Raw genomic sequence first — 27,065 nt, 5'->3', positions numbered from 1 at the left:
CTCCTCCCTTCCATGCCATGTCCTAAACCCCTCTGTATGAACGAGCCTCCAGATCACAGCGCTGAGAGCAGACTTGCCAGGGCCTCGGCACTGGTGTTCAAACTTGCACGCAAAAGCACAATTGGCATGGAATGGGCGCCAGCTGACAGAGCAGCCACAGTGACAGGCATGAAGACAGAGCCGCAGCAGTGTCGCTGCCACCGGCTCTGGGCCCACAGGTCTGCCTGCCTGCAGGCTGTACCTGCCCTACACGAGCTCTTTCAGGCAGGTGTCCAAGTCCCCTGCAGCTCACCAAGCTCCTGCTGACTAAGGGCACCTAGAGCTCAGTGTGCCTGTGCCAGGCTGGGCCCACGGGCACAGCACATCCTCTGCCCTGGCCTTGCAGCCGTATCATGGTCAGCTGTGCTCTGGGACAGCACAGCCGCAAGGCTGGAGAACAGAGGGTGTGAAAAAGCACCGTCCTTGCTCCAGCCCCGGGTGAGGCAGGGAAGCTGTTGCCCGTCAGGAAGGCGGAAAGCTCTCTGACCTCTTTGTTCCTCTAGTACTTTGCAGAATAATGAAACCCCTTCCACTATACCTAGAGATGGCCAGACATCTATCAACACCCCTCTACCGTTTGCCTACTGTTCCCTGGGCATCTTTCTTCCCTTGGGAATGCTCAGAGGAATGTGCAGCGAGGGGAAGCAGGGCCTGTCAGGCCTGGGTGCAGGGCCTGACAGCACATGCCAAGCTGGGACTGGCTGCAGGCTGCCTGCCCACGGCCTGGAGCCAAGCTCACAGCATGGGCTGTACCCAGAGTGCAGGGACAACAATGGCTTTGGAGATAAATCTGTGTTTTGGCTCCTCCAGTCTCACCTTGTTCTCGTCAGGAGTGAAGTGGACGTGCACATCGGTAATGGCGCCTCCTGGCACGGCACGGCATGCATCACTGGGGCCCGCCAGCTGGAAGTAAGGTGAGCTCTCCATGGAGACCTGCACCCCCTGAAGATTCTGCAGGAAAGACATGGAACCATGATTTTGCCACTTGAGGAAACAGGACAAGAGGAGACCTGTCCATGCCCTGGTGACGTCCTTCCTTGACCCCTTTTCCAAAGCCCTTTCTGCTGTGGAGGTACAGGCACAGAATTCCCAAGGGTGAACTTGAATCCCTTCTGTCTGGCTCCAGCATTTTGGCCAGGGGCAGTAGGGCAGTGCCTGGTGGGAAGGAAGGGCCGAGCAGGTCAGCACCGGCAGGATGGAGACAAGAGCACCTGAACCAAATCATCTGCATATTCAACAGGGCCAAAAACCTGCTGATTTCTGCCTGCACACAGCTATGCAGTCGTGTTCCACGGAGGGAATGGGCTACCTGAAAGCATAACAGCACATTCTCCTGCGGGGAAGAAGAAATTCCTTTCTAGCAGGTCAGCTTTGGATAGGGCAGTTCTGGGGGATACAGTCATGCAGGCAGAGCAGCAAGAGAGGAGACCAAACACTGTGGCCTTACTGGGAACAAAAGCAAACCTGAAAAGCAAAAGAAGGAACACAGCAATCCCTAAAAAAGGGAGATGACAAAGAGAATTTAAAGCGCCAGTAAAGCAGCAAGGAAGAATCATCAACTGATTACAGCAATCACCTCCCCGAAAGTGATGGAAACACAGACAGGTTGTGCCTGTTGACTGTGGGCTTCAAAGGCATTTTCCTCCTGGAGAAACCTTGCAATTCTTTAGGGGAATGGTCTCTCGCCTTTTGACCCTTCTGGAATTTCCTCCCTACATGTCCACACCTAATTGGCTGAATGCCAGGACCCTCCCAAAATAGGAGACTAGATAAGACCCCTGGATTTCTTTGTTCTCTCTCTTTCGGCCCCTGGACCCCTTTGAGGAATAAACGACTTGGAATAATCTGGGGGTAAGAGCCTCTTTTGAAATCTTTTGTCCTGTCCCTTCGGAGATATTCCTCCAAAGCCTCTCCAGAGCTAGCCCTGGGGAGGGGGGCCGGGCCTGCGGGGGGAATATTTCAAAACATGACCAGCACTGACTCACAGTGTGGTTTCAGTATTAAAAGCCAACCTTGGCTCTCCAGGGGTTCTTGCTGCCTGTGCAGGCAAGCTGGGCTGCTGGGCATTCCCGCTTGCAGCCAGCAGGCCAAGTTCTGCTCTCTGGGATACACAGACACAGCAAACATGCATTTTCAACACATAGATATCAACCCCTGAGCACCAAAATGCTCTCAAAAAGTCTAAACCAGATGATTTTGAGTCCTTCCTGTCTCTTCCCACCAGCCCACTCTTGGCACAAGCCTCATTTAAGAAAATGTTTCCCTGACTGAAATTCAAATGGTCTCAGTTTTCCCCTTTAGAGTCCAACACGACTGCTGACGTTTTTCAACTTTTTCCCTCTCAGCTCTCTTGGGAAACTGCAAAACAGGAGCACATGGCTTTGGATGTTCTGTGGTTCTCCGAGGGGAAAGCAGAGCACCATGCTGCTTTTGGAAAATCTGAGCAGAGCTGGATGAATCTTAGCAGGAGCCTGAAGTGGCACCTAAAGGCCTCCTACTGCTTCTGCTACATCAATCTGATTCCAGGGCTGTTTCAGAACATTTCCTGCCGTGCCAGTGCCACTAATGATAGTGATTCCAGCAGAAAGCGTAGACGACTCAGCCCCTGAGCTTTGACTGTGAGCTGCACAAAGGGAGCCAAACAGGCTCATTTCCCCAGGCAAATGTCAAGGGACTGTGGAACGAGCCCAGGGGAGGGGATCTGATGCTTCCCCAGCTCAGCCCGTGGTGGGGACCTCACCTGCGCCTTGCGGGAGAAGCCTGGCAGCACCAAGTCCACAGACTCTCCTGGCTTCAGGTCCATTGACAGCGGCTCCAGCCCAAACACGGGGGCCGTATGTTTGCGCCTCTGGGAATCACGTTTGGCCTTGGGGCTACTGTGGGCTGAGGTGCTCTGGCCCTCCTTCCCAGCTGGCCTGTTACATTCCACCTTCCAGAAGAGCTGATGGAAGTGGTGGCCCCCATCTGTTAGTCTGAACTGATGAGCACAGGGAAGGAGGCTAGAAGAGAAACCAGAATGGAAAATAGTATGGGAGAAGCTATTGTCCTGGTCATCAGATTGCTCCCAATGAGGATTCTGAGCTGTTAATAGCTTGGAGACCGTCTTCATTTGCAGCTCTTAATGTGGACCGGGAACAGTGTCTGATAAGCTGCCCTTCTGATGTCGTTATTGCAAAGAGGAATATGTTTCTAATGGTAATGTAGCATTTTCCAGGCCAGGCTAACAGGATCTGGTGTTTTCCGCCAAAATGTGTGTTCTGGGGTGATTCATACTGTTACTGTATTTTGCATTAATCTGCACCCGAAACTGTTATTGAATCTTTGAGATCCTGCACCTGAGGCCCTTGTGTGCGGGGGTATGATTGCAGGCATTTTTAAAAGCCAGCGCGGAGGAAGTTTCTGGACGATCCCAGCAAGCTGCTAGAAATCATCTGTCTGCTCTAGGAGAGGAAACCAGGGGAGCAGGGGCTCTCTCGTTCGTAGAAGCTTTGGTTTTGCACTGGTGGTCATTTGTAGAAACTTCATTTCGCAATCAGAAACTGTTTTGAAGTGAACTTTGCAAACTCTGCTGGCAACGGAAAAATGAGCAAGGTCCTGTGTAGAAGTGTACCTCACCTGGTAGGGTTTGCAGCCCCACAGTGGCAAGGAGGCTTCCATTTAAGGGAAGGATTTGGGTTCCATTCTTTGTTTCACTCATGAGGTAAAAACCAGAGGTTTTGATACCTTTTTTGGCCTTGTGCCAGGACGGACGCAGCCCTTGGATCTTTGAGACTGTGCCTCAAGCCCTGTTCCTATTTCTATTGGGCAGGATGCCAAGAATCCGGCCTGGATTGTTACATGCTTAAGAGAATAGACCAAGATCCTCAGGGCATTTTTGGGGTGTTGTAGCAAGTGCAAAGGTCCTCCTTGCACTCGGCACAGCTTTTTCTCTTTTTTCTGCATGGCTTCTTATTTTCACCTTAATGAAAACAGTTTTGCTTTTCAAACACCTCTGATCATGCTGCCTCGCTAATATTTTAGGCCATCCTGAGGCTGCCGGTCAAACCCAGAGGTGATGCACCTGAGAGGGCACCCTAACATTCTGGCCTCCCGCACAAGCATCAGTCCTGGGCAGGCAGGGCAGCAGCAGAGCCCACGAGCAGCGTGAGGAAGCGTTGGCAGCGGCACTGCAGGCCCCACACAAACCAGCAAGTTTCCATCTGCCTCTGGAACTGCTCTGCGGGCTCCTGCCTTCCCAGGGGGGTCGTCACCCTCCCGTCTCTTTGTTCCCAGGGCCCCTGCTTGCCTGGCAGGTGCCATTTTGGAAGGGAAGGGTGCGATGCCATCTTCCCTTGGTCCCGCAGCCACACGGAGGGCCCGCCTCATCCAGGCGCCATTTTGGGAACCTTTTGTTCTGGGGGAGCCTGCGAGATCATTACTTGACCAAGTGAGGACATAGATGTGTTAGAACTGAAGGCAATTCAGTGGCAATTGAGCAACTGGTTTCTCTTTCAGTGGTTTTTGAGGGTACCTAGCAACGCTCAACTGGCCATCACATGTCTCTAAAGGTATCTCTGCCTTCAGGGAAGGAGTCAGGGTCTTTGAACACTGAAGAAGATCGTGCCTGAAGGACTACAGCAAAACTGCTCCTTGTTGAGACAGAAGGAGAGGTGGGAGTGGGAGATCTCCTACCTGAATTGGTATCCCAAGTTGAGCTCCGGGGCAAATGGTTTGTCTGTGACAATTGTGGTGCCAGTGCCAAAAGCCAGGAGGGTGGAGGTGGTCCAAAGTCTGTTCCCAATGAACAGCTGGAGAGCATCAGCAAAAACCCCAGTGTCATCCAGGGTTGCTGTGACAGTCACAGGAACATCACCCCTGGCGGGGATCACTCCTTCCCTGGGTTCAATAACATAGCAGTGAGGTTTACAAGCCTGTAAGACACGCATAATGTGCATTTAGGATGGAAACCATACACCCTGGTCTCTTATGGGGTGTAAGAAAAGGAGAAGACTAAAGAGGGGAGGATAAAAATCCTAAAGGCCTAATTTCCCTAAATTTAAGCTGCAGTATTGGGGAACAGCAGAGCTTACACAACCTGTATTTTCCCCTCCTTTAACAGACTCTCACCTAATTAACCCAGTTTTGCCCAACCCAAGGGACGCTTATCCTCAGGAGAGTGTTCCTTCCCCAGTCCTTCTCTGGAGTGTGTGCCAAGGAAAGCTGCTTTCTCTCTCCTGGCTTCTCACAAAGGCTCAGGGCCAGAGGAAGTCATGACGGCTCAAATCCCACTCCAGAAACCACACAGCTGGAGGACACTGCTGAGAGCCTGAAGAATATCTCCGCAAAACCAGTTGAGCAAAACCCCAACACCAAACTATCCTTTCCCAAGAGGCCATCAATGCTTTTCAACGTCCCCTAAAGGACCGAGGCCCTCACTTCCCACTGATCATCCGCTGTAGAGAGGTGCCCCAGGGCCTTCTGCTTTGGAAAAGTCACCTCTAAATGGTTATGGCAGAGCAGGAAAGAAGGAAGCAGAGGGAAAACTGGATGACATGTGCTCAGTGGGCATGGCCCACTCTTCCTAAGAACTCGTGTCCTCTGGTTTCTCATGGGCTTCACAGATTGGCCAAGAGAGCTGGAAGCTGCCCAAAGGAGGGAGGAAAGGCCCCGCACCAGCACAGCTGTACAGACACAGCTCTGCAGGTCCAGCCCTGGAACGAGCACGTGAAGCCCATCCTTTACACACCAGGCCCACCCAGCCAAGGTGCATTGCTCCCTGAAGAGGTGGAAGGCAGAATTTCATTGTGTAGTTCGAGAAAGCTGTCCTGGAAAAATCCCTCACTTTAAGGTTACATTTATCCCCCAAACTGCAGGAAAAGCAGCAAGAGGAAAAATCATGCCCCTCCTCCTTGGCTCAGGAGGCTGTGGCTGGACTTTCCCACATGGCCTGATGCTTTATCCACAGACACAAACAAGTCCACAGGATCAGGTTTTAACCAGCTCCAAGTTCAACACACCCAGCATGGAGAAGAACAGACCTCAAGCCCCTCAGAGATCTCCCCCTCCAGCAGACATCCCACCCAGCCCCAGGCCCAGCCTACAAGCCCTTCCTGGCTGCAGCAGCCCTGCTCTCCCTGCCAGGGGAGCAGCCCCAGCTCCTCTGCCCTATGCAGCCTTCACATATTAAACAGCCATTCTCTGCAGCCGGTCCCCAAAGATGCTCTTCAAAGGCACAGAGACCACAGGCTGGGGGGGTGCACAACCCCCACACATGTCTTTGTGTGGACAGCCCAACTGGCCTGACCCACAGCAGGTGTGAAAATTGCCTCCCCACCAGCAGTCTGAGGACAGACCTCACACCCTCTTCTCTACCATGAACAGCAGTTTGGCACAAAGCAAATGTAGATGGCACAGGGAAAGCACAGGGAAACCCATGCTCTCCGAGGAGCAAAGGACCACAGGTTTCTCTTGATCTCAGAGCTCAAAAACCGTGACACACACAGCTAAAGACCTTCCATAAAATTATGGGAGAACTCGTCAACACAATCCAGACGAATTTCTGCTCCAACATCTCTGCACCTGATTTCACTGAGGAGTGCCCCAGCTAAAACCACTCCAGAGCCAGGTTCCTTTTGCCTCACCCAGATGGAATCTTGGAGTATCTCGCTTCCTCTCACACAGGCCGATGCATATAAAAACCACGTCATGGCAGCTTGTAATGTCAACCAGTCAATTTCCCTGGAAAACGGCCCCACAGATACTTACAATCTCTAGCCTGAAGTCTAAATCGACGAGACCTTCGTTGAAGAGGCCAAAAGCTTGTGAATTAGGCCTTAGCACTAGGATCCTGCCGAACTCTATCAGCCTTGGACTTATGTAGACTGCTGACAGCCGTCCAAGGCTCTGTAGTTCTGTTCTCTGTTACAGAAAGCAGGCAAGAAAGAGTAAAAAAAAAAAATCAAACCCAAACAGGGAAACCTAAAAAAGCTTAAACAGCTCAACCCAGCTCAAGTTATTTCTTTAGGGACAGCTACCATTCTCCAGCTGAATTCCTGGGATTTTGGGGGGAAAAAAATAAAGCTTATGTATTCACCTCCAAATTGAAAAGGATTAAGTAAAGAGAAACTTTCAAACTACAAATTATTGGTCCAAAGGTAGAAGCTTTGCAAGAAATCTCTAGTTAAGATCAGGCTGACAGTTAAACAACTGGTTCTTCGGGTGGGGAGAAACTCTTCTCTTTAGGTAAGCAATCTGATAGTTGAAAGCAAGTGCTCAGTCAAACTTCAGGCTCCCTGGCACAGCCTGCACTGCCTGTCCTCCCTGTTGACTGGTTTACATGCAGTGCCACAATGGCCCAGGTTCAGATGTTTGGTGCCATCCAGGGAATTTGGCATCACCATTTCCATGTTTTAATGTAAGCTTAAATCCTTGCAACTACTCTTCAGATGCCAGCTTTCCTTTCTTTTACAGAAAGCCCAAGGTTCCCAGAAATCTTCTGACATCCTCTTTTGTGCTGAGAGGTAACATTTTAAAAAAGATGTTTCCAAAGTTAAGAGCATTTTAAAGAGTAATTAAAATGATCCTCAATTCCAGCTTAGATGAACTACCTTCTGGGTCAGACACTGACATTGCCACCTATAAGGCACGAGCTGTTTATGCCACCTGCCCCTGCTGTCCTTCTCCACAGCAGCCTGTGCCTCTTTTCCCCGGAAGAATCCCCGCACACTGTGCACCCTGCCAGGACCAGTTGCACGAAGGCACACACCTCCCCTTGCACTCACCAGTGGGTTTCTTGCATCCCCAAACACGCCGGTACAAACACTGGTGCAACGCTTGCCCAATCTTTGGATTTCAACTGTAACTGGAATCTCTGCAGCGCTCCGAGGCTGGAGAATCCCACAGGGTCTGGGGCTGGAGTAGAGCACAGGAGAGTCCTCCTCGGGTTCCTAGAAGGGACAGAATCAAATCCAGCTTCAGAGGGACCTCTGAAGAAACTTCAAACTCCTTAACATCCATCCCAACAGCAACTTACACACATTTTTAAAAATCCCCAGGACAAAGGTAAAAGGCACAAACAAGATCCAAGAATTGTAGGCTTAGCATTCTCAGGGGGTTCTGCAAGGAGGCTGCCAGCACAAGCACTGGTGTCTGTGGATGCAGCAGCTTTTCACAACCCTCGAAGATCTCCCACAAGAAAACACCCTGAAGACTAGAACGTAAGCCCTTTCCTCAAGAGATTAAACTGCATCCTAAAGCTAACATTCAGGTAGGATCCTGTTCTCAGCAGATCTTTAAGACTGAATAGGAACCGGCAAGGTCTTATCCAAACCCTCTTCCCCCCTAATAATCTCCACAATAATATTTCAGAGGAGGAGGTGGATGCGATGCCAAACCTGGGGAATAAGCCCGTAGCAGCCAGGAAGGTGGGTGTTATTCCAAATGAAGAACTTCCTCACGAACGGGGCCTTCAGGTCGCACTCATGGAACCCCCGGTTTTGGGGGTACACTTGCAGCTCAGGAACGAAACATCTGGGCAAAGAGATGACCCCAAGGGAATCAGAGATACTGAGAGAATGGAGAACGTTTACCCCCAAAGATTGTGAAATGGAGCACAACACCTTTGTCACTGTCAAATACACATTTAACAGGCCTACGGTGAAAAATTGCCTTTAAAGTCCTCCCACTCAAACATGTCTTGTCGAGGAGGGGCAAAACCTGAGAGGCAGCACCCAGAGGCTGCCAAGTGCCCCAGGCAGAGCACTTGGTCCCACAGCTGCCTCAGCCCCTCCTTCGCCCAAGAAGGTTTGCAAGAACTCCTGGAACAGTCCCAGTGATCCATGAGCTCTGGGGGAGCCTTCCCAACAGGGATCAGTGCTCAGTAAGGCTCCAGGAACACACGACTCTAGTGTCTCAGTAAAAAGGACTCCCTTCTCTCCCATGGTGCTGTTACCCTGCCTGAGAACTCAGCTGTTTGCCCCAGCCTTGGAGGGCATGACACATCACCTGCCCCACAGAGTGGGAGATCACTCCCTCCCAGTTCCTAAAACTCCCCTGGTCCTTCACTCCACAGGTCCAAACACTGACTGTCCCCAATGGCACTTGCTTTTCAAACATGGCAGCCCAGGCACTGACGAGATGGCTCTGCCTGGGAGTGGGAACAGCACCAGGGAATTGCATCCCTCTTGTCATTAAACTGACACCTAGAGCAGCACAGCAGGATGGAATTCTGCTGGAGCAAGAACAACTTTTGCTTTAAGCCTGAGAACATCAAAGCTCAAAACAGGAAGCAGAGAGAAGGGGAAAAAGTAGAGCTGACCTGCCACATCAAGGACTGATTTCCCCTCTGAAGATCCTGCCCTCACCTCTCTTGCTGTGAGCCACTTCCCCACTGTCACATGCCCTCGTTAACAGAACCAGACCCTGACCCTCAGCAGACTGCTTGGTGTGCCCCAAGCCAACGCGGGCTGGTTGCAACCCAGCACAACTCCACCTCTTGCAGGAAGAAGGCGAGGAGGCCCTTGGGAAATTTGCTTCACCTCAAGCACCAGGTCAATAAATGATATCATTCCTGGTCCCTTTAGAAAACGACCCAGGACCACGCTGGGCTGTCAGCAGGGCTGCTTTTCACCACAGGCTGCTTTTCAAGCACTGCTGTTCTCATGTCCAGCTGGGTAGAACATGAGGTCATTAAACAACACGTCTCCTTGGGAGCTGCAGCCAGCACGTCCTGTGCAAGGCAGTGCGCTGGGGGAGGCCAGGGAAGTGCTGGTACCTGGCCTTGATGATCAGTGATGCCACTCCCTTGCCAAACCACTCCAGGTCCACCAGCAATTTCCGGTTGTATTCCGTCACAGTGTTGGAACACAGGGTCACCTGGTGGAAGAGAAGAGCAATAAATTCTTCTTTACAAAAGCTCATGACTCACGTGTGATGTCCTCCAGTTTTTGTGGTAAGAAAAGGGAGGATTTTGCCTTAATTCTTCTGCCGCTCCACGTGTAGAGCAGTCTCTAAGAGTGACAAAAGCCTTCTGGCAAATACCAGATTTGTTAAGCACACCTTGCTATCAGGGCATAGGTCAGCTAAATTAAAACATTAGACTAAAGCTCTGTGCAGCACTGTGTTCAAATTAAGGGGCAAATTTTCATCTGACTACAATGACATAAATGCAGTGGAAATCTGCTGACTTGAACAGAATGAGTTCAGCTTTACAGCAGGAAGCTGAAGACAAAGCGTGGGCCAGCAGGTGCTGGGCAGTTCATGGCCGCAGAGTTTTTTGCCTTCACTGGAGATCCCTGCAGTGAACACAAATCATTCTACTCCCCAGGACAGGAGAAATGAGACCAAGAAGAAAAGCAAACTGCTTTATATAATGACATCTCTCTAACAGCCACCTTTGGTCCTCGTCCGTCCTCTGCCCACTTGCAATCAAAGACATTGCTCTCAAAAACACCAAAATGCCTTCAGTACTTGACCATTATGGGACATGATTTCAGCTTGTGATTTTGGAAACAAATCAGTGCTCCTTCAGGAACGTCCCGAGTAACCCAGCTCACAGAGGCCCCACGCCAGTGCAGATCCTCGCTCACACGATGATCAGAGCTGGCATCAGAGCTAAAGCCCTCCCACACTCCCGTGAAGCTTCAGACCCGCTGCTGAAGTGTGTGTGGCTGGACTCTTCCCATACCTCGATATCCTGGTGTTCCTGGGATTGGAGGGTCCTTTCGCTGGGGTTCAGTGTAAACTCCCTTGGCTTCACAGAAAAATGAATTCCCTCCCTCCAGGAGGGCTCACTGTCGCTGAGTATTTGCTCAAAGCTGCTAACAGCAGGCTGAGTGCCATCGTCCGACACCCGCGAGGTGTTAGTGAGGCGACAGGTCTTGGTGTAGGGAAAGCCTAGGAAAAGGACACAAATATCCATTTAGGCACCAGTTATGTCGTGACTCCCGGTGGGAATACCCTGGTAGCATGAAAGCGTGATTGGAGTTTAGCTCTTTATTATCTGAACTACAGATTACTGAGAAGCTGCAAGAGGAATTAGTCGTCACTTAGTTCCCTTTAACACTGATTCCAGACTGTAGCCTTGAAAATGCCTGCTCTTAGCCCTGCTCAACACTGCAAGCTTCTCTCTTTCTGATGGGGAGAAGCTCCCTCACCTGCCCCAAACCAGCACCAGTTATTTCTCCCTGATGACTGTGCACCCAGACCAAGCATTTCCTCTGAAAATTCAAACTGTAAAATTCCCTGTTAAGTCTGCCAACACTCCTACCCTTTTCAAGATACATAAAGAGTGAGTCGCCATTGAGAAGAAGCTACAGCAGAAGAAAGTGAGGATGGAATCAGGAACTAGAACGTGATGCAAAGCACCCTAATGCAGTTTCTCTCTGCAGAATTCTTAAGGCGTCTTTTGGTTTGGGCCAAACAGACTGGGCATGTGACAGCTCAGAGCCCACTCAGCTGGAGGCAAACCCGAGCCTTGACCCAACAAGCGGGGACATCGCACCCATACTACTCACTGTGATTGCTGCCTGCAAGGGTTTACCCCACCTTAACTCTGAGATTTGCTTTCCATATTGGAAAGCCAGAGATAGTGCCACGCATGGTGGGGATGTCCTGCAGAGCCCGGACACCAGCCACAACCCGCTCTGCAGTGGACTGGCTGGCCAGCTCTGTGGGGAGGAGACTTCTCCCCAGGCCTGCTCACCAAGAGTCATTTGAACACAGGTGGGGGAAAAAAACAACTGCAGGCGCAGCCCAGAGCTTCTCTGTGCCCATCAACAGTAATCACTGCCGGCTCCAGCAGTGACTCCAGCAGGGAGGCAAGAGAAGCACAAAAGGGACAAACACAGATGTCAAAACCTCAAATGAGACTGAGGTCACCACATGCAGACAACAGTCAACAACAGTTAAAAAGAAGCAAAGATACAACAGCTGCCTTCAGCTGAAGAGACCTTAGGAATGCGTTTCTACCTGTTGCCTTTCTTGTTTCATTTATTCAAAAGGCAACTTAACAAGTGCCTCAGTGGTGATGCAGGGTGGCGAAGAAGCAGATCAGGAGAGGCAATTAGTTTTCTTAAAACGTTCAACAACTTCATTGTTATGAGTTTAGGTTTCGTAGTGAATTTTGGCCTCAGTCTGGGAAGGGAAATACAGGGGGTTTGGGGTGGTCTCGGCTGTGCGGGTGGGCTTTTCCATCCGGGGCTCTTTGGGAGCTGTGCCGTGATGCCGCGGGCGGTTGTGAAGTCGGAGCCGAGGTTTGCAGGGGGCAGACCTTCCCGTCCTTCCGCGCGGGGCTCGGGAAGGTCAGCAGCGTGCTGCTGCGGGACGTCGTGCGCTTGACGCCGGGCTCAGCACCGTGATCGAACCTGCCCGCCGTCCCCGCTTCTGCCTGCTCCCGATTGCCAGTGCCCACATCTCCTGCTGCCCGTAGTTTGCAAAAGCAGCGATTTCCTCCTTCCCTCCCTGCCCGTGCCGGCTGGGAGGGAAATCACTGCCCTGCCAGAGCCCACCGCTCCTCCAGCCTGTGATCATAACCACACCAAAGGGGAAAACAGGACTCGGCGGGTTGGAAACTTCTGGCATTGCGTTGTTGTCTGTGCTGTCCGGATATACTCTAGTAACGAACTGCTATTCCTTTTCCATATTTTTGCCTGGAAGCCCTGTAATTTCAAAGGTATAGTAATTTGGAGAGAGGAGGGTCATCATTCCATTCCGTGAAGATTGCCACCTTCCTTGGCAGAATCTGTCTTTTAAACCAGGACAGAGACACCAGAAAATACTTGCTCCTATTTGATCCCACAATGGCAAAATGCTACCTGAGGCACCTGCAGTTCACACCCTGAAGAGGCTGTTGTGGCAGAACATGAGCAGTGCTGGATGCTTTTACGTTCAAGTGCTCCATTTTGGAGCACACAGATCCCTCCCGCTGTGTCCCAGCGCAGGGAACACTCACCAAAGGAGATGTCACCGAAGTCGAGCTCATCGGTGTCGAAGTGTAAAGTCGGCCCGACGACACACCCCCTGCGATGACAGGGACACAGGAGGAAATGGCTGCGTTAAAGGGAATTGCAAAGCCTCCGGCTGTCGTGGCTTGGGGGCACAAAACCTGGTGTCAGGGGCATCGTGGGTTTCAAATCAACACACCACCATGTGCTCAGCACAGTGTCCATGTGCACAGGAGGCAGCTAAAGCCAAGAGGCCAGCAGCCCACAGCCACTGATGGGGCTTTGGACGCAGGGCAGGCAGGAAAAGCCCCCAAGTTGCCGGTGGTCCCATGGGGGACCCTGAACACCTACCCAGATGTGTCTCCGTGCCTCAGTTTCCCCATCTGTAATGGGATGGACATAAAGGTGTCCCCACAAACTTCTGTAACCAGCCTTTCCAGCCACAGGTTCCCTGCTTTGCTACTTGGCTGTAACTGGTCTTCCCATGGAGGAGCTTTCTCAGGAGATTTTGACCCACACAATCATTACAGACAGAGTTTTGAGACATGAAGCCAGGGGAGCCCCAAACATCCTCCAAAAAGAGCATTAACAGTTCTACACAGTAGACAGATGAATCCTAGAGGAAAGGACCAGCTTGTCACTAGTGCACCAGCTGGCACAGCCAGGAGCAATAGCTTAAACAACCAAACATGGGTGTCCTGAATCTACCACACCTCCTCCCCTGGCCTTGAACTCAGCAGACAGGCACTAAAAGTCACCAACATCCACTGAAGGCAGCACTTGAAGCTGCCCAACACGAGTTTATTTCATGGTTGACGCCAATCAATGCGCACCCTGCCTTTTGGTTAAAAGTCAAGGACCAGTGAACTGTGTCTTCTACTGTGTTCACAGGACTGCCCCTGGCTCCGCTCTACACATCTCAACAAGAGACACCTTCTCTTGCTCAAGGAGAAAGCTGCTTATGGAATAACATCCCACGCATGACCAGTTTGGGGGAGGGACAGAGGAGAATCAATTATTTGATGGTGAAAGGTTCCCTCTTGATTTCCAAAATAAAAATAGCAGCACTTTTTCTCCAAAAGCAAAGCCAGTGTAGTTGTTTCTCTACTATGGGCAGACCTAGTCAACACTGTTCTCCTGCTAAGTAATAAGTTTCATGTTCTTTTTAATCCATCTCCCTTATCTTATTGGTATAATCAACTGCAGATTGCTTTCATTTCTTTATTGCCCTGATCCAGTGCCTCCCAACAGCAGCAGCCTAGCTCCAAAGCTCCAGAGCAGCCAGCATCAGCTTTCCTGCTTACACTACGTTATCCTACCAGCACACGCCTCAGGCTAGCAGGGACAAGCCCTCATGCTGCTGTGGTCCTGAGGACTGAGCTCTGCCTCCCCCATCATCACCCCTTCTCCCTTCTGCAGGGCCAGGATTATGGGATGAAGCCCATGTCCTTGGGACGGTTCCTGCTGCACAGTTCCCTGTCTCCCACATCAGCCTTTTCCTGGCTGTGGAAAGGAGGTAGCAGAGCACTCTGCACAGGAGCTCGGAGCACAGCCTGCCTCCATGCATGGCCATGAGAGGTGAGCTGAGGCTGCTGCTGCCCGTTTGGGATGGATTATTAACAGAAGTTTTTCAAAACACTGCTGCTGGTGGAGAATCACCCAGGCTGGCCCATCTCCAAAGCCCTGGGGGCCTTGCTGGGTGCTCAGGGGGGACATCCCAGAGCAGCTACTGCCCAAAGCTGATCCATGCCACTGCCTGCCATGGCCCAAGGCAGAGGGACATCCCTGCAGGGAGGAGTCATTCCAGCTCCCGGGTACCACACAGGGCAGCAGGCACCCCCACACTAAGGCAATGCCAGGATCAGAGCAGAGATTGAGACCTCAGGAAACATCTTTTTTCTCTGCCCGACCCCAAAATGAGGTAGGTGGGGGATGTCCCAGAGACAGCTACAGATGTGCCCACCCAGAGTAAGCTCCCAGAGTCCTTACTCGATGGTCAGGATCACAGGCGTAGGAGATCCAGCCACACGGAACTGGAATGGTTCCTCAAACCGCCCCAACACGGCGGCATCCAAGGAGATCTGAATAGTCTGGATCCCACCTGGTGCAATGAGGCCCTCCTCGGGTACAAACTTGAAGCAGCAGCCCACTTCCGTGTTTGAAGGGATATAGGTGAAGGGAGCATCAAGAACTCCTTTGTTCATCAGTTTCACCTGCAGCAGCAAGAAAACAAAATGCAAGTACACGTGAAATCTTCCCTTCTTGGGAGTCATTTTCTAATGGCGCAATTAACACCCAGAAAAGGCAGAAGATGCTTTGTGCTGCTGGACGGCAGAAGTCAAAAAAATACAACAGGACAAGTTCTGCCTTTGGGTTTTCATGCGAAGCTCACATAACTCCACATAACTGGAGTCACCCTGGGGTTATCCCACGGACACAGAGCAGTCCACCTCTGGTCAGTAGCACCAAGCTCATTCAGACCTGGCCCTGAGAGCAACGTGGGGTGATTGCAGCTGCGTAGTGAATCACCACAGAGCTGCTGCTGCCCCAGTCAGCGCAGCTCCAGCAGTACCGTATCTACGCATTTACCTTTTCCCATACCGTGAAAACAATACACTGAGAAGGAGGCATCAACATCAAAATGTACAGACAGCGCCATCTTTTGGTAAGAAAACTCAACGTGTCTTTCCCTTCCACAACCAAACTTCTGAAAGTGTCTGGCATGATGTAGTGCCTCGTTTTCTGCCTCTTTCAGTTGCTCTCTCTTTTTTTTTTGCAAACTTGACCCCCAACAGGGGGGAGGCAAATAGGTAGAAAAATCTTTTGCTTTATTCCCAGGAACACTTTTCTCTTTGTAGAGCCAGAGATGCACCAAGCCTGAAGTGTGGTGAGGGATTGGACAGCAAGGGAAAGAATCCTCAAGCCCTTTGCAAGGGCCTGCACTGAGCCAGGAGGCTGGATGGCTTTCCTGTGACTTCCAGGAATGAGCAGGAGACACTTGACTAAAAATTGTTTGCGGTGGACTGAAGCTCAAATGTAGCCAGCTTGTCCCAGCTGCTTCTGAACAGCCCAGTACAAAGGTGCCTTGTGTCTGGTGCTGCCACAAAAGCCTCTGAACAGCTTTTTGACCCAGCGTTGGGTCAAAAGGGGTTGTTTTGCAGGAAGCCTCCCAGCTGATCCCTATGGAAGGCTGCCCAAAAGAAGGGACTGGGGCTTCATGAACAACAGACACATTTTTCTGGAACACCCCCTTCCCCCCCGCGCCCAGATTTGACCAGTACATCAGCTATTCCCTGCTCACAACTGCCCAGGTTGCCAGGAATTCCACAGCTCCACCAGGCTTGCTGCTGCCTCAGGAGCCATCAGGATCCATCCCAACCCCTGGTGCTCACCTCATGGGTGTGGGCGGTTTTGACAAAAACTTCCCCAAGGTTCAGGGTATCACAGCTGAGTTCAACCAAGGGTCTGCGGCCTTCCCCTCTGAGGTGCAGGGCCAGCCTGCTCTCACGGCCTGGGGAGAGATGTCCATTTCAGTACAATAATTCCCTCTGTTCTACTGGATTTTCCAGGCTGCCTCAATGCTAGACCCTGATTCTGAGCTGCATGCAACCAGCTCTTGATGCTGCAGCAGAAGATATGGACCCTTCTCTTCCCTCAGGAGATATCCCCTGGGGCTGACTTGCAATTTCTAACCCATTCCTTGGGCTGGTTTCCAATTTTAGCCACCAGTTTGCTGAGTTTAAAACATCTCTGGTGTCCTGTAGCGACAGGCCAAGGAGTGACAGGTATAAATTGAAAGAAAGGAAATTTAGGTTAGATATTGAGAAGAATTTTTTTACTGTGAGGTGGTGAGACGCTGGAGTAGGTTCCCCAGGGGAGTTGTGGAGGTTCCAGCCCTGAAAGTGTTCAAAGCCAGGCTGGATGGGGCTTGGAGCTACCTGGTCTAGTGGGAGGTGTCCCTGCCCATGGCAGGGGCCTTGGCACTAGACAGTCTTTGAGGTCCGTTCCATCCTTAACATACTATGACTCTAGGGTTTCCTCCCCATGCACTTAGAGGAGCTTTGAAATCCATTCATTGAAGGCACAAAGCTCACGAAGACTTTGGCAATTGCTACCTGGCAAACTGCCAGGCAACAACTGCCAAACCACCTGGCCCAGCAGCACAGGACTGCTGTCCTCCACTTCTGACACTCGGCACTGTGTTCTGTTTGCACAGACTGAGAGCTGCAAGGTGACAATTCCCACACAGGGAGAGAAGCAGGTGCTGGCCAAGGGTGGTCCTTCTACCAACACCCTGGGCTCAGCGGGGCTCCGCCCCTGCTGGCCTGGTGGTGTCTGGAGGTGATCCAGGCTCAGGGAGCACATTTCTAACTCAGCTGCGACTGCCTGATGGTGGATCCATGTCAAATGGACCCATCCTGGAGGCCAGTGGTCTAGAGGGGCTTAGTGCTTGTTCACTAAAGCTGTTCTGCTCTGCAGCTCCTTGGCCTTTGAGGAAATGCTGGCAAAGCCGTGCCATGAAAACATCTCCCTGCACTGCCTGGGTTGTTCTGGGATCAGCAATCCAGACACAGGTGTTCCGAGCCCTGGCCTTGCATGGGAGACTCCCTGGAAGCTGCAGGGACACTGGGGATGTGCCAGCACTGCCCTGCTGACCAGGAACTCTTCCCAGCAGTTACATGGGAGCCCAGTGGGCTCAGGCTTGCTCCATGGCTTCACTGTGGGTGAGAGAAGCAGGGGAAAGGAGCTGTACCTGAGATGTCACAGTAGGCCACACTCTGATACTCCAGTGCTTCCAGGGGTTTAAAGGTCACCTTGATTTCAGCCGAACAACGTGGCCCAATCTCTCCCTCCTGAAACAGAAAGAGACAGAAAAAGATTTATCTTCAAACTTCACACTTCTTGTTTTCAACCACTCCTCTAAGCCTTTCTTTAGAGCATCAGTGATGAGTGAACAACATAAGGAGCCCAAGGAAACACTCTAAACCCAGCTCAACACACCACTGGGCGCTCTCAATGCTCAGCTGATCAGCCCCCACTCTCCACAATGTTCCTGCTGCTCTGACACAAGCTCCTGGTCACATCATGCTGCAGTCAGCTACAGTGGTATCTAACTGCCATTGTGCACTGGTGGCTCTTGGCCTTAGACGGGCCATAGGAGTAACCAAGAACACGATCCCCTTCCTTGGAAAGAAAAATATTAGTTTAACCTTTTTTCAAAGAAAGCAGAGGTTGGGATTATTCTAGGATTTACTCCAGGATGAGAAGGGATTTTGCACTGTGCAGACACCAGGCATTCATCATCTCTCACAATGCCAATACTCAGAATCAGGGCTCTGGCTGATGGGAGGACATGGGCGTTTGCTTGCATAAACAGAAAAAGAAAAGGTTTACTGTCCCCGTGTGCAAGAGAACTCAAAATGCCCATTATAACCTCCCACCCTTGTGTCCAGGCTCACAGATGACACTGGGAGACTCACAAACAGTGCGAGTCGTGGTTAGAGGAAGGGACAGGCATTTCTACGATTAACCTTGGGCTGAATTTGGCCTCCTTTTCCCAGCGAACCCTTGCATGCTTCAGGTCAATCCGTGAACTGGCACTGCTCCAACACCCTCCGCTGAACCTCACGCAGCAGCACGTGTCGGGGGAGCCCCTACCTACAAAAACTGCTCCCTGTGGACACTTCAAGGACACGGAGTGCCCTGAGCTCGAGCCCTGGCAGCAGAGCTCAGCTTTGTCAGGCTCCCAGCCCTGCCTTGAGCCTGCAGGGCAGAAATACTTTCAGCAGTGAGCTCTGCAGCCGCACCAGAAACTCCATGCCCTCCCTCTGAGCACACCGAGCCAGCTGAGGACCTGCTGAGTGACCGCACCCGGGGAAAGGGGCGGGGGTAGGGTGGGCGGGAGGAGGAAGAGGAGGAGGAGGAGGAGAAGGAAGAGGAGGAGGAAGAGGAGGAGGAAGAGGAGGAGGAGGAGAAGGAGGAGAAGGAGGAGAAGGAAGAGGAGGAGGACGAGGAGAAAGAGAAGGAGGAGAAGGAAGAGGAGGAGGACGAGGAGAAAGAGAAGGAAGAGAAGGAAGAGAAGGAAAATGAGGTTCTCAGCTATCACTTACCATTGGCTCAATGAAAAAAAAGTCATTGGAGAACAGCAGGGGGTCTTCTTGCACCTTTGCCTTCTCCTCCTGGACCTTTTGGCTCAGGAGGGAGGTGCGATTTTCACAAAAGCCCTTCACCTTCTTTATTTTTTTCTCCTCCATGAAGTCTTCCATCCAGACCTTTGGTGGTGGCTCCAGCAAATCACACTGCCTGCAGCCGCAGGGAGAGACAAAGCCAGCAGGTCATTTAATATATTTGCAGAGAGAAGCGGAAGTGCGGGAGAGCAAAGCACTTGGGGAGGAGCGGCAGCTCCCCAGCAAGGGCTGACCCCAAGCCACGAGGGTCCCAATCGGATCAGAAGATAACTTGTTGTGCACAAGCTCAGCAGGTAGCTTTACTCCACACTTGCAAGCTCAGGAGAGCTTTGGAAAGCCAGCATCCCTCAAGAGAATCTCCTGCCTCAAAGCCTCTGCCAAAACTGAGGGAGAATCCACCAGCCACCTCAGCTGGCTTTTCCTACCACTGAGCTGCTCGGGGGAAGCAGATAAAGATCACGGAGCACCCACTGCAGGACTTCCCTGGGAAAGGGAGACGAAGCTGGGTTGTGGTTACGTGTTACCAGCATCGCTCTTTGTTTCTTCCATTTTGGACCTGCCCTGTTCCCTACTCTGCCTTTCACAAGAGCATCCCAGAGCACTTCCAAAGGAAATTGATGAATTCAGGCACCGCATCCCTTCAGTGACATCCAAGGTTTTATATGCATGAAAACAGAGGCTGTGAGAGGGGAAGGGACTTCTTGGTGCAGGAGACAGACAGCAAACTCCTGGAGAGATCATCTTTTCAGGATCCAGAGCTTTTTGGGTCCCATCCCAGTGCATGGTAGTAGAATGGCCAGAGAGGGAAAGGATCCTGCACTAGCTCCTCTCATAAAAAAAAGTCCTCTCTGCTCTGAGATCTCAAAAGCATCTCTGACAGCAGGAGAGTAGGCCTTAGAGCTAACACCATCCCTAAGACTGGAAGTAAGGAAAAACAAAATGTCCTGGTGACAGGCTAGGACACAAACTGGCATGAAAATAAATGTAATTGGAAAAAAGTATTACGAAGAAAAGAAGGGTAGTGGTAGTAAGTGAATCCCTTCTAAGGGGAAATGAGGGCCCTGTATATCGAGCGGATCCGTTCCACAGGGAAGCCTGCTGCCTCCCTGGGATCCAGGTACTGGATATCACCAGGAGATTCCCTAAGAACTAAAAGAACTTCATCTGTTCACCACTGTCTGGGGGTACAGTGACTGTGAAATAACAGAGTTTTCAACATTCAGTGAAACAAGGAGGGGCATCAACAAAACTTCCACTCTGGTCTTCTGGAAGGCAGCCTTCGGCCTGTTCAAGAGATTGTTTTGGAGAGGACCTTGGGAAACAGCCTTTACAAACAAAGGGGTCCAGGAAGGATGGACATACTTCAAGAAAGAAGTCTTGAAGGCACAGGAACAGACTGTCCCTGTGTGCTGAAAGATGAGCTGACAGGGAAGACAACGAGCCTGGATGGGCAAGGAGATTTGGAAGGAACTAAGGGGAAAAAAGAGGGCGTATTGCCTTTGCAAAGAGGGGCTGGCAACTCAGGAAACGTTTAAGGATGTTGCCAGGTCATGTAGGAAGAAGATTAGGGAGGCAAAAGCCCAATTAGAACTTGAGGAAATCCAGTCATTGCAATCAACCTTTCCTTCCCAAAATGCCATCCTTGGTTGGAGTATAAATGGAACTGGAATGCTGTGCTGAGCTCCTGAAGCCCAGGGACACACACCCTAATGCCAGGGATGGTTTACTTGGCCTAAACCATTCAAAATCACCAACACGCCCCTGAGGCCATGCATTAGTTTCAGTCTTGGGCCATGTATCTCACTGAAACGTATCTTTCAAACCAACCTCCTCTTCTCTTCATTGTCGGCTTCCTCAGTAGGAAACATCTTCCACTGGAAGTGGGCTGTGATGTTACTCCTGTTTCTGATGAACATGCTTGTGTGGCTTGATGTGGTGATGAAAGTCTTCTCAACCTTCAGGGAATATGTGCTCAATCCAATGTTGACATCTGCAGCTTCTGCGCGAAGGAATGTGAAGAAACTTTCTTCACCTGGAACAAAGCAGAGTCTTTGCTCAGCTAGCTCAGTTGCTGATGGAAGCACAAGGAACAAAGCAAACCACAGGTCACGGAAGAAAGTGTCATAGCTTTTAAATGTATTAGCAGTTCCATGGATCAGTACATTTATCACGTCCTGACAGCTCTGTGTGTACTGCGTGAGGATGTCCTGGGCACCTCCTTAACCACCTTATTTCCAAGGTGTTTGTAGAGATTTGGCCCCAAGGTGACAGTATGTACAGTGGGATTTGTCAGATGTGCTCAGGTGACCCACTCAGACCACTGGGATTTCTGCATCAAAGTCCTTCAGGTGACACTGAGGAGCCCTGGTCAATCCTGGCTTGCCGAGGTCTCCCCTGCGCATCCCACGAGACTCCTGCCCCTCCTGATCCCTTGGATCCCTTGTTGCTGACAAGCAAATACGCCTGGGGGCATGTGGGCAGAAAAAGGAGACCCAGAGGAACAGGTGAAGTGACAGCCCACAGCAGGAGGGGACACAGGAGAGGAAACACAACCAGCCTGGCTTTGCAATATGACAAACCACTACAAAATGAACACCATAAAAATCATCATCATCGTCATCTTCCTGTCCAAACCCACAGCCCCATCAGTCTTGAAATATTTCATATTGTCCTGATCTCAAAAACCAAGATGGAGCATTTCAGGTTAAATACAAAAGGACAAGGAAAGATTAATAAGTACAGAGCAGCTTCTATATGAAGTCTGAATGGGATTCCTCAGTCTAGAAATCAAATGGGAGATGTGAGAGGTTTGCAACAGCATGAACGGCCTGGGAAATGGGGACGAGGAAAAATTTGTCTTGATTTGTCACCATACAGGAACTTGAGGGCCTGAAGATGTTATTAGGCAAAAACTGCATGGATGTGTAGAGGGCAACATAGTAAAAGGGTCTGTGACAAGCCAGTGGAGAAGCGGCATACAGGACAGAGGTGTGCAAGAAATACACTGCATTGGAGAGAGTCTGATGGAGACCTCGCAGCTCACATACAGCACTGCCCAGGAGTAAAATAAAACTTCACCCAGGCGTAGCCACACAGTAGTGGAGAATCAGGGTTCCTCCTTCCTCCACTCTGCAACACCCAGCAAAACAGAATTCCAAAAATCTCAGCCCTGTTAGAGGGGATCCACTTTTTCAACCATTTAAACACCAGCTATTTCAGTTTTCTTTGGGGCAGAGCTGGAACAGAGGAGGTACATCTAGAGGGAATTGAGGGGGATGAACAGGGAGTGATGGTGGAGAACTGTCCTGTGTCCCATGCGTTGCCCAGCACTCACCTATGCAGCGCGCCACCAGGGACCCGAAATGGTCACCGCGCGTCAGCGGGTGAAATCCCACTGTCACCTGCATGGTGTGACCAGGGCCCAGAATTCCTTCGGCTGGAACCACGGAGAAAGGACTGCAACACAAAGAGAGGATCAGGACTTGGGGGGAATTCTGGCCATGACATTCTTTCTGCAGTGCAGGTCACTTCAGCTCACTTGGGCAAGCAGGGAGCAAACAAACTACGGCCAAGACAGACAGAACAGCCAGGATCAGAAACAGCTACTGACCCACTTCTGAGGAGATCCAGCCCTCAGAAGATCCTGTGGGATAAAACGACCTAATCTCCCCCATACTCTGCATCCAGCCTTCTGACTGCCAGCAATCCCATCAGAGAATGGTTTGTGAAAAGCACAGAGAGAGTTAAGAGCTATCTGCATGCATAACTTGACGCTGACTGCCTCAGGAATTTCTCATTTCCTGCTACCTATAAACTTCCTCTCAAGAGATGCAAATGTTAGGGCACTATCTCTCTTGTGAGATTACAGCCTAGGAATCAGACAGGGAGAAGGAACTTTCTCTTGAAGACCACGGAATAACTACTGTTGAATTTGCAGCGTGGCTCTTTGGTTTATTTTACCTTGAAAAGATCCTGAATTAGCACATTTTGTCAGCATTTCAATGAAAGCTGCTCTACAAAAAGGAGCAATCAAAACTCTGAAAGAGTGCAAATGCAGATTAGAGCAATACAGTGACATGGAAACAAGACCCAAAAGGAGGATGCCATTTACAATCTGAAGGATCCAATCCCAGCCATATGAAGCACCATTAGCAGGAGCACATCGAGGAGGCAGAACAGGAGGGTTTTGTGTATTTACCAGCAGTGCAGTCTGGGGCCCTGGGTTGTCATCCAGGCTGGTAACTGTTTGCTTGGCTCACCAGACAAGCTCTGCGCAATGTGTTGGAAATAATTACGCAAATGTCTTGGTGCACTTTGGATGTAACAGGAGCAATTAGGATTGGTCACCAGGTGAACAGTTCTTGCCTGACAAACACAAGACTCCGTGCTTTGATGCTCAGGGACAGCTCAGGTGAAATGTGCTTCTGCCCAGAAGTTGCTGGGCTTTGTGCTCTTCCACAGCCCCACTGAGGAAACAAAAGTTCCTCAGTGCTTTGCTGGTGGTCAATCTGTGCACAGAAAGGGTGTTCTGGGGAGTTTGGTGATGAACTTATCACACACAAAAATATAGAGAACATCTGGCAAGCGGAATTTCATTCATGTCAGTAGTGACAGCTGATGAACTTGCTTCAGGTTCTGCTCACTAAGGACCTATTGCTGCAGTTATGGGCCTGACCTGCTCCATTACCACTAGTGAGAACATCACTAGTGGCTGATGGAGAAGCCTTGGGCCAGCAATGTTTATGTGCTGGATGTGAGACTTTGGGGAGAGAGGAGGAAAGACAAGGCCCCAGCAGCCCCGGAGCCCGATTACTGTACGAGCTCCCACATCTGCCCCGAGGGTGAGCCAGCACTGCTGCAGGTCTCTGCTGGGGCTTGGGGGATCGGTGCCTGGTGTGGGCAAGGCACAGGATTTTTTTCTTATTGTTTTGTCAGGAATTTTGCCAGAAAGAGAAGCTGCCAGTTAAGGGAGTCCCTGGCCACACTTCAGCACTCCCCTTCCCTTCCCTTCCCTTCCCTTCCCTTCCCTTCCCTTCCCTTCCCTTCCCTTCCCTTCCCTTCCCTTCCCTTCCCTTCCCTTCCCTTCCCTTCCCTTCCCTTCCCTTCCCTTCCCTTCCCTTCCCTTCCCTTCCCTTCCCTTCCCTTCCCTTCCCTTCCCTTCCCTTCCCTTCCCTTCCCTTCCCTTCCCTTCCCTTCCCTTCCCTTCCCTTCCCTTCCCTTCCCTTCCCTTCCCTTCCCTTCCCTTCCCTTCCCTTCCCTTCCCTTCCCTTCCCTTCCCTTCCCTTCCCTTCCCTTCCCTTCCCTTCCCTTCCCTTCCCTTCCCTTCCCACTCCTGCCCCATGTTACATACTCCTGCCCTCAGATGGCAGGATGCGAATAACACTCCTGGGAGTGACCTCAGGGGTTGCGTGAGAAAGAAGATATCTTCTTATTTTCAAATTACCAGGAGAAGAGGATCCAGCCAAGTTTCAGTTGTCAGGGCTGAAAAACTGAGTGCAAATCAGCCCTTGCATCTCCTACATCCCACCCCAGGCTGTACCCACCAGACTCCCCTGTTCCTGCTGGAGCAGTCATCTCTCATATAGACCTGGCTCCCCAAGACCCAAGGACACAAGCTCTACAGTTAAACTTAACTCCTCTGAATTTCAGTCAACATCACTAAGCTGTTCCCTGAGCCCACATATAAGAAGGACTGTGAAGGAGACATCCCTGACGCTATAATAACCAAATGAAAACCACTGCCAAGAGATGGGGCTGGCAGGATAAATTTTGGCCTTTTATGGCTTGATTAGAGCAATATAGTGAGTTAATTGTCAGCTGTTCCTTAAGATAGTTCTCATCCTGTTAGATCTACCCTTTCAATGAATCACTACTGCACCCGACAGGCAGAAAAGATAAGGTCATGGAGGGGTTTTAATAGGTCGTCTTCGGCTTTTTAACTAGTCCATTTGTATGTTTGTTTCCTTGTATGGCATCTAAAGACAACTCCAGATCTCCCAATGGCCCCTTGCAATCCCCGGACACTGGTCTTGCTTTGAGCAGCGTATTTGCTCGGACAATTTCCAGAGGTCCCCTCTAGAGAAAGTTATTCTATACTTTTATCTTCTAAATCAGCCCAATTGCTTTTCACATAGTCACTAAATGTCTCATGTTTCTAATACACCTGTGCCTATGCCTATGGGCATGTGGTGTATTGATAGGCCTTGGAGGAGCTTGACATTTATGAAAGTTCCCAATGAAGAATTCATGATCTTTTGGCAAACATTTAACACAAACCAAAATGAAAAAACAGCAGAAACACAGGAACTTCAGAATATGTAAAATGAGATCTCAATGAAAGGGGGCACGACCTTATTCAGAGATTTAAAGCACGTGTTTGAAATTTTAAACCGGCTTTCAAAGGTTCATCGTGGAACGGAAGAGGGGACTGATGCCCTCAGCTGACAAGGGAAATCAGATCAGCTTTAAGTAACAGGAACTGCACCGGCTGCCTGCAACACAGCTCATGTTGGGCATCTGATGCAGGCACCACTGGAAAGCCATGTGCCTGTGTCCTCCCAGAGAATGGGTCTGTTTGGCTGACAGTGGTGAGTACCCATTTCAGAAGCTGCTTGTGCTCAGGAGGGCGCAAGCCAGCAACTAACATGTTCCAGCACCCCCCAGGAAATCTGGGGCAGAGAAAGCTCAAAGGCTGCATCCTGCTAAGAACACTGAAAGCAAGAGCAGATGCCATCCATCCTGCCCATTTCCAGCCGGCGACGCAGGGCAGCAGCTCCCATGCTCTGGTTCCTTTTGTTGTTCTTTCCCAACTCTGTTATCCCCCAAAGGTGTTTTGCACAAGGACAGATGAGCTGCCTCACCTCTCGGTGCCCAGCTGGTAATGAGCTGCCACACTACCACAATTCTGAATCAGCAGACTCTTGCGGGTGCTGCCCTTGACCGGACACTTTGAGAAGTCCAGCTCGTCTGGGAAGTCCAGGATAGCTCGGGCAGGGATGGCCCGAATTGGCACAACTATCCTTTCCTCTCCACTGACGCAGACGAGCTCATGGGAATAAACCTGCAGGAAAAGAAACTGTCTCAGCACAGGTCATTTGGTGCCATCTCCATGGCAGAAGAAAAGCCATTTCCTATATCCCTTCAAGGGTATCAATTTACCTATTCCACCCCCAAATGAACAATAAGTTCTACTAATATCTCACATTTTAAAGGCAGCAGTGCACTTTGCAAAACCTATCTCAGTGGCATTAAGCTCTTGTGTCACTTGGGTCATACAGACAAGTGCCCAGGGCCACCATAATTTTTACTCTCAATTTTAATGATGTTAAATAATTCCTAAGTCCCTTCTAAGGAACATGGAGCTAGGGAACACAGGACATTCCTCCTTAGGTTACTATATTCCCACGGATTGAGAGTAGGACAAAGTGTTAAACTGAATCTAAGCAGCAAAAGGAAACTGAGAGAACAGCTGCACCCAAAGAGATCCTGGACCTCTGGCCTGGTGTAGAAATATCTGTTTGCTCAGAACTCCCCTCTAATTTTGCCTCTCCAACCAAGTCACGAGAAGAACAGTGCTAAGAGGTAGCAGGATGCTGTTGCAAAGAGCCTCTCTTTGTTTCCCTGCAAGGCCTCCTCCCTTCCATGCCATGTCCTAAACCCCTCTGTATGAACGAGCCTCCAGATCACAGCGCTGAGAGCAGACTTGCCAGGGCCTCGGCACTGGTGTTCAAACTTGCACGCAAAAGCACAATTGGCATGGAATGGGCGCCAGCTGACAGAGCAACCACAGTGACAGGCATGAAGACAGAGCCGCAGCAGTGTCGCTGCCACCGGCTCTGGGCCCACAGGTCTGCCTGCCTGCAGGCTGTACCTGCCCTACACGAGCTCTTTCAGGCAGGTGTCCAAGTCCCCTGCAGCT

At 50.8% G+C, this 27,065-nt stretch overlaps 1 protein-coding gene across 1 annotated transcript in view; it reads right to left on the bottom strand.

The window, feature by feature from the left end:
* Window positions 1-27,065, bottom strand: part of LOC136296109 (hydrocephalus-inducing protein homolog) — a 120,878-nt gene that overhangs the window by 60,665 nt on the left and 33,148 nt on the right. Inside the window, 14 exon segments of the mRNA XM_066194941.1 lie at window positions 4,711-4,949; window positions 6,784-6,936; window positions 7,800-7,964; window positions 8,412-8,547; window positions 9,791-9,891; window positions 10,703-10,911; window positions 12,968-13,035; window positions 14,949-15,172; window positions 16,352-16,470; window positions 17,713-17,812; window positions 19,070-19,262; window positions 20,975-21,179; window positions 22,482-22,603; window positions 26,008-26,207. Coding sequence (XP_066051038.1) covers window positions 4,711-4,949; window positions 6,784-6,936; window positions 7,800-7,964; window positions 8,412-8,547; window positions 9,791-9,891; window positions 10,703-10,911; window positions 12,968-13,035; window positions 14,949-15,172; window positions 16,352-16,470; window positions 17,713-17,812; window positions 19,070-19,262; window positions 20,975-21,179; window positions 22,482-22,603; window positions 26,008-26,207 — 2,234 coding nt within the window.

Source organism: Chamaea fasciata, unplaced genomic scaffold (genome assembly GCF_029207755.1).
Source record: "Chamaea fasciata isolate MVZ Bird 193981 ecotype frontalis unplaced genomic scaffold, bChaFas1.0.hap1 SCAF_12, whole genome shotgun sequence".
NCBI lineage: Eukaryota > Metazoa > Chordata > Aves > Passeriformes > Sylviidae > Chamaea > Chamaea fasciata.
The sequence above is the reverse complement of the archived record's forward strand: the minus strand, read 5'-3'. Positions and strand labels throughout refer to the sequence as shown.